A 7,807-nucleotide genomic window follows, 5' to 3' on the forward strand; every position below is an offset into this window, starting at 1 on the left:
TATATATATATATATATATATATATATATATATATATATATATATATATATGTATATATATTGTCATCACTGTTTAATATCTGTATACCATGATTGAATAGTTAAAGCCTACATCAAGTTCTGTTGTCTGTTTTGGCATGGTCTCTATGGCTGGATGCCCATCCTAAGGTCACTTTACAGAGTGAATGGGATGCTTTTTATGTGGTGCTAATACCAGTGAGGTTAGCAAGTAACCCACAAGCTGTGACTCCTCAACTGAGCAGGAGAGTAGTATTCTGGGAGGTGGTTTTGTTGCCAGGTGATGAAAGGTTTAATGTATGATAGAGGGATGAAACAGGTGTCTTGCTGTAGAGGAGATACATGGCTATCCAAGCTGGAAGAGAGATGGGGAGAGAGAAGATGATGGTAAAGATTTTTCATGACATACCCACAAGTTACTGGGAGATGAATATTGGTTAAGTGGCACAGATGATTGGACAGGGTGAGTGGGTAGGTAAGTTTGTTAGGGTGTGGAAGAAGAGTAGGAGATAGAGGGGAATGCAATGAGTAGTGAACATGAATGGTGGGGGAAGGATGTTAGGAAGATCAGTTGGGGAAAGAGTCATCAGGGGTAGATTGTGTGCAGGGGCATCGACATAAGCTACATGCCTTTAGGGTATCATTGTTCTTATATAAGCACAGGTGTGGCTGTGTGGTACAAAGCTTGTTTCCCAACCACATGGTTCCAGGTTCAATCCCACTGCATAGCACCTTGGGCAAGTGCTTTCTACTATAGCTTTGATCCAATCAAAGCATTGTGAGTGGATTTGGTAGACGGAAACTAAAAGGCATCCATTATGTATATATTTGTGTGTGTGTCTTTGTGTCTGTGTTTGTCCTCCACCACTGCTTGACAACCAGTCTTCGTGTGTTTATGCCCCTGTAACTTAGTGATTTAGCAAATGAGGCCAATAGAATAAGTACTGCAGTCAGTTCATTTGACTAAAGATTCTTAAAGGCAGTACCCCAGCATGGCTTCAGTCTCATGACCGAAACAAGTAGAAGATGAAAGATAATATATTTTATTATATATATGTATATATATATATATATATATATATATATATATATATATACACACACATATAATCTTAGTCTTAGTTCCTGCCTGTGTACCTGGAAGCAAGACATCTCAAATCATTCTGGTTCTGAGCATAGTTGTCTGCATTTTTCCAGGTGATGCTAAGTTGCTTCAGATCTTCTTTGAAGGTGGTATACCATGACTTTTTGGGTCTCTCTTCTCTTCCTTCATTCTTCTAGCGGTACCCATTGTTTAGCTGTCTTAAGTATTTCTACTGGCAGTTGGAAGACATGACCTGCAAGTCTTACTTTTCTTTCTGCCACAATCTCCTGCAGGCTGTGCAGATTAGCTCTTTTCAGGGTTTCAGTGTTTGTGATCTTGAGAGTATTCTGAATGCTTGATCTTGGCCACCAATTTTCAATGTCCCCCTGTGTCAACTGCTGTTGCCAGGACAATGCTCTGGTACAGTGGAATCTTTATGCGTTTACTAGTTGAAGTGCTGGCTCAGATCTTCTCCGTTCTTTTGAACACTACTGCCGTATGCCTAGTTCTGGAGTTGGCATCTGACTCAGTATCCCCCTCTATAGTAATAATGTTGCCCAGGTTAGTGATGTTGGTGAAGTTTTCAACAGGTTCCTGATTCACAAAAATTTGCATCTCTCCTTTCTCCCTGGCAATTAATTCTTTTATTAAATATTTTATATTTTTATTTATTTACATAATCTATTTATTGTTTGTAGAAACTTGACCGTGGCAACAATATGGTTTTCCCTGACAGTGTCAAGGTATCAACAAGGGAAGGAGATGTAAGTAGTCAGTTTACCTCTTTATACTTTATTCTTTGATTTTTCTCTAATTGAAGTATTCAGCACACACACACACACACACACACACACATTGACAAGGATAAACAGATATCATTGTAGCACCCCTGCATATATGCTGTACCAAGCACATGCAAACACACATATACATACATATATGGTGTCATGTTTTTGATTCAAACAATTTCTATTTCTCTTTTATTCACTCTATCACTTCTACCACTACTTCATGGTGAAGACACAGACAGACATAAATTATTAGATCAATATTTGTGTTAGCTAATAAAAACTTGCGTACATGCACGTTTTCTCTTGTTGATTTTTATGAGAGGATTCTAGTTGTTTAATCAATAGAATTACCTTCTTTCTGTGTTATAGTATAAGTGGCTGAGCATTCCACAGACACCTCTACCTTTAATGTTATCTACAGATAGACTCAGTTTAACAGTTATAAGTACATCATCTTAAGGCTTCCACACAATTTCTATTTACTCAGTTTCACTTACAAGCCAAGGCCATGATAAAAAGGACTTGCTGAAGGTGCAACGCTGGAGGGTCAAACTGTAGGACCACATAACTGTGATATGAATGCCTTAACCACATAGCCATGTGTCCGCATATGCTTAAGTATATACAAACCCAAAAAATACATTTGGATCACTGATGTGTTTACATAGTCTTTACTTAAAAATACTGTTTCAGCTTTATTCCCCAACTAATTATTATTATTATTATTATTGAATCAACAGGAATAATATGTCTCAACCTATGTCAAATCAAAGCCTGACTAGAATTCTTGTGAAAGAATACAATTCTGTAATTCATACGACTTGTCTTACCTTGGGTCCTCAACTCCTTGATAGAGTCATGGGGATGCCACTATGACATACCAGCTTGTTTTGGATAATATCTGGCAGAGTCCATCCCTTTCTACACTTGGCCACAGCCAATTTTTTCCAGGAAGCGACATAGGCAGAAAGACAAAAAAAAAAAAAAGAGCAAGACGAGGAGGGGGAATTAATCTACAGCAGATTGAATATTTCATTGAGGATGAAAGGATGAAAAGCAAAGCTGAGCTTGGGATTTCTTTCCCCTCAGTGTACAAGTCAAGATGATTACTGCAAAACAGAAGTAATAACTCTATTTGCTGTCTTATCTGGATCAATATGGGTGGATCAATATGGGTGGATCAATATGGGTGAACTTGGATTGTTGGAGGATGAAAGCAAATCTATAATTTATAGACCACATCTGTTTGTGATATCTAAGAAAATAAATATCTTCAAGAATTTAAAATTTAAAGAATGAAGGGCTATGCACAAGATTGCAGAAAGCACAAGACTCTTTATATTATAAATTTAATTTTAATTTATTTTTGATCAATATATTTTCTTTTCAACATTATCACTGTTGGGCAGGTGGCTGGTCAAATACCAATACTTCAATCAGAAAGGGAATAACGTTTCTGCCAGCAACATTAGCACACCGGGTGAAATGCTTAGCGGGATTTTGTCTACCATTACATTCTGAGTTCAAATTCCGCCGAGGTTGACTTTGCCTTTCATCCTTTCGGGATCAATAAATTAAGTACCAGTTACGCACTGAGGTCGATGCAATCGACTTAATCCTTTTGCCTGTTCTTGTTTGTCCCCTATATGTTTAGCCCCTCATGGGTACTAAAGAAATAAGAAAGGGAATAAATGCATACACAAGACATGCAGTTATATGTATGACTATGCCTATGTCTGCCCTTCAGTAGAACCCACCATACACACACACATGCAGTTATGTATGCTAGTGGTATAACATTTCCTGTCCAGTTTGTGCCAGCATAGAAAGCAAATGTAAATTGAGGATCTCTCTCTCTCTCCCCATCCATCCCTTCGTCCACACACATGTACATATATATATATATATATATATATATATATATATATATATATATGAGGTGTGTTCTTCAGTAGTAGAATGCATTATAACCGGTAAGGTATTACTATAATTAATGTGTGTGTGTATTTGTAACAGCTGGTTTATATGTTTCTTGCAGCACTACTTCTCAATGTTGCTACACAGTTCCGAAACCTTCAGGCTGATGGAGCAGCTAACTAATATGGCAATGAAACAGTAAGTATTGAACCTGACCAACTCTCTCTCTATCTGTCTGTGCCAGTATTTTGTCTCAATGATAGTTCCATCAAAACAGAGAGTTGGAATACTGTTTCAGTTGAATAGTTAGAGGATCACTAGGCTATAATTGTAATGCTTTCTTTTGATGCTTTCAGAGAAGGAAGAATGTAAAATGGATGGCATTCCCTTGACCTACCTGTATAGATTGATATCTCTTTTTCCAGACCTTGATTCTTAACATTCTTTATTCCTATTAATTAATGCTTTTTCTTAATGGTTTCACAATTTGTTTTTGATTAATAATAATCAACTTTATCTGTCTGACAACCAGCTTTGTGCCTTGTCTTATTTCTTGTCTCAGTAATGACATGGGAGTTTGTGAAGAACAGGAATTTATTCCATACCTCAGTGGTTCCAGATTTAACTTCTGTAAGATTCTGTGGCCACTATTTTACAAGATTCCATGTTTATCATTTAAAAACCACTACGCCATATGCCTGTGGGCATATGGCGTAATGGTTAGGGGTGCAGACTACTAACCCTGAGATTCCAAGTTCGATTCTAGGCAGTGACCTGAAAAATAATAATAATAACAGCAACAATAACAAAATCGAAGAATACCTTAGGAATAAGAACCCAGGTTCGAAATTTCCCCAAGACACCTGATGAAGGCTGGAGGGTATATCAGCCAAAACATTCTGTTAACAACAAATACGATGAAGACAAATATCCGTCAGTTGTAAATAATGTAAATAATTCCTCATCTCTTAAATATAAAGCTGTATCTTATTGATTTGTTGTTTTTACATTGTCTCTTTCACTGTCTAAATTCTAGGTTAATGTCTGAAGTGGGGTTTGAAGAGGACAAAATGTTGACACACAGAACAAAGTAAGTTATGGGGTTTTGTTGTGCAATTTTATTTGTTTTCACAAGGGAAACTGTTATATTTTAATGTTTGTCAGTTTAAGGTGCAAGATAACTAAGCACATTGTCTTTCCACATTGTGTTGTGGATGGACAATTTACCACATTTTTACTTGTGTTCTGGCTGGATAACTGCCCATACAGTTTGTTTTGGCTGGAAAACTAACTTCATGGTTTTACTGCAGACATTACATCCATTCTTTAATATGCTTGGTTGACAAAAAAGACATGTTCTACTCTTACTTTGCAGTTGAGTGATTAGCAATTGGAAGATCATTCAACTATAAACAGTTTCTGTAGCAAGAAAATAAAAATAATGAATGAATGAATTAAAATACTCCAGTCCTATCTCTGTTTACATGGAAAGGCCAAGTGGTGTCATGCAACTGGGTGACAAGTTGTACATAAACACTATGGGTATTGTTAAATGTGGGAATCAGAATTGGCCACATGTGTATAACTAATACAAAATTATTTTCATAGTGTTTGTTTATCTTCTACGGTATTCTTATATTAAAACATTGAGGCTTGATTTAACAAGGAACAATGCTTAACAAGAAATGGTTTTTTTATATAGATGTAAGACTTAACATTTATTGATTAATTAACACCAATGCATGCTTGACAATTATTTTATCAACTCTATGAATGTTATAGAGACTGTTGACGCTAGTGGTATTTGAACTTGGAATGTAGAGGACTGTAAATAAATACTGTAAGTCATTTAGTGTGGTGGTCTATAGTCTCTACTGTTGTATGTAATTTATCTGGTGTTTTATGAAGAAATAACATAATAATAACACATTAATAATGATAATTTCTTTCATGGATTTAAAATGATGCATTAGTGTGGAGGTTGTAGTTAGAGACAATGAAATCAAATACCAATAGTTAAATGGTACTTCTATTAAGCCCTTGGAAGAATGCAAGGTAACGTCAATCTCAGAATGATTTTAACTCTGAACATTAAGGGACAAAATTATTACAAGCCATTTTTCCTGGTTCACTATTGATCTCTATCCTCTACTACCATTATTGCTGTTGCAGCAGTAGCAATAGTAGTAATGGTGATTATGATGGTGGTGGTAGTAGTTGTGGTATCAGCAGTACTGATTGAGTGTATTTAGCAGCCTTATAATTGTTTATTTCTTATTTTTTCATGTTTCTGTATTTAACATTGTGTTGTTCCAGGAAAAGAGCTTCCAGGAAAATATCACTGCTGAAAAGAGATTTAGATGCCAAGGCTCGCAGTGAAGCTTTTCGGTGAGTTAATACTGATTTTTTAAAAATATTGTGTAACATTTATGACATCTAGTTGTTTGAAATAAATTGAGTGATATATAGCACATGATTTGTGGTCTGAAGATAACTTTATGTATTGATTCACAGCTTCCTACTACTATACCTTGCCTTTGATTATGCTACTATTCGTTAGAGGCAGGGACAGGTTGGAAATGGTTCTCCAACTGTGGCTTAATAGGTATAACAGGAGACAATCTGGTAGGACATCATAGACTGTTGTTTTGTTGTTAAGCCCAGCTGTGGCCTTTGTTTACTGACAGTGATCTATGTTGTGATCACTTATCTTTTAATTGTGGTTGGTTTTTCACTTTCCCCACACCACCTCTTGTCTTTCAAAGTACAGTAAGTATTATGACTGTCCTAGTGTGTCCTGAAGAATCATGGTTACCATTGTCTTTTGTGTCATAACTTTTGCTCTTTCATTTTTGACAGTCATAATCAAAACATGAACTCTCTTCCTTTAAAAAGAAGGACTGAATAAATTGAGATGTTGTACAATGGATACTACTTCGTCTCTACAATGCACACTTCACTTCTTATGGTCACCAAACAATGAATTTTCAGCTGAAAATCCAACGGATATGTGAACTCTGATATGGTGTTTCTTTTAAGGAAAGACATATCAGATGTTTTTTTAAGGTGTAAGTGGAAGGAATTTGGCTGCTATTTCTTGCAAGTTGTAAGATTAAATAAAGGCTTGGGATAGTGTAAATAGTGTACTGTGGTATAGTGTGGTTTGGTCCAAGTTGGCTTTCATTGAGAAGACCTATAATCAATGCCATAAAAAAATTACCATTCTTTACTTTACATAGTGTACTTCAAACTACATTATACAATAGGTTTAAGGGACATTTGGCTATCATTTCTAGTGGCTCAGGCTAATATGTAGAGACTCTCCCATAGTATAGCATGAAATCTCATTGATGCTGGGCTGTAATTACCATTATACTTTATCTCAGTTTTAAAGAATCAATCCCAGAAGGGTGATCTTGTTTAGCTGTTCATTTCCTATGATTAATGATCTTGAAAGAAGTGGATAGTACAGGTAGAAAATTTTGATGTTATGTTGCTTATTTCATAACATTATCAGATCAAATTATTGGTTACTCTCAGTTTGCTCATTCAGGTACTCACCATATATATATATATATATATATATATGGTGAGTACCTGAATGAGCAAACTGAGAGTCTAATCAATAATTATGTTATATACAAAAACATATTCAAGACTTCATGCATCGCATGCAATTTTCAGGATACAGCCAGAAAGATAGAATCCGGGTATACAGAGGAGCTAACAAGAAATTTGAGGAGATTGTTGTCAAAGATACAAATGGAACACAACCTAGATACCGTAACAAACAGTGGAATAGACTACAAAGGATTAGTGACAAAACAAACAAAAAGACCACGTGGTACAATACCGACAAGCTCCAGGGAGTAATGTTTGTGGACGCCACGCCACACGGAGAACTGGCCCGTAGATTTCGAAAAATCCTCAAAAGTACCAAGTTGAGGATAAATGTTATAGAAAAACCAGGGAGATCAATTAGATCAATAATATGTAA

General features: G+C 35.9%; 1 protein-coding gene across 1 annotated transcript in view; it reads left to right on the top strand.

Annotated features, from left to right (window-relative positions):
- Positions 1-7,807, top strand: part of LOC106874511 (TBC1 domain family member 9) — a 28,148-nt gene that overhangs the window by 10,189 nt on the left and 10,152 nt on the right. The window contains exons 7-10 of the mRNA XM_014922264.2: positions 1,801-1,866; positions 3,932-4,008; positions 4,847-4,900; positions 6,127-6,198. Coding sequence (XP_014777750.2) covers positions 1,801-1,866; positions 3,932-4,008; positions 4,847-4,900; positions 6,127-6,198 — 269 coding nt within the window. The remainder of the gene's footprint in view (positions 1-1,800; positions 1,867-3,931; positions 4,009-4,846; positions 4,901-6,126; positions 6,199-7,807) is intronic.

This window comes from Octopus bimaculoides, unplaced genomic scaffold (genome assembly GCF_001194135.2).
Source record: "Octopus bimaculoides isolate UCB-OBI-ISO-001 unplaced genomic scaffold, ASM119413v2 Scaffold_42083, whole genome shotgun sequence".
NCBI classification, from domain to species: domain Eukaryota; kingdom Metazoa; phylum Mollusca; class Cephalopoda; order Octopoda; family Octopodidae; genus Octopus; species Octopus bimaculoides.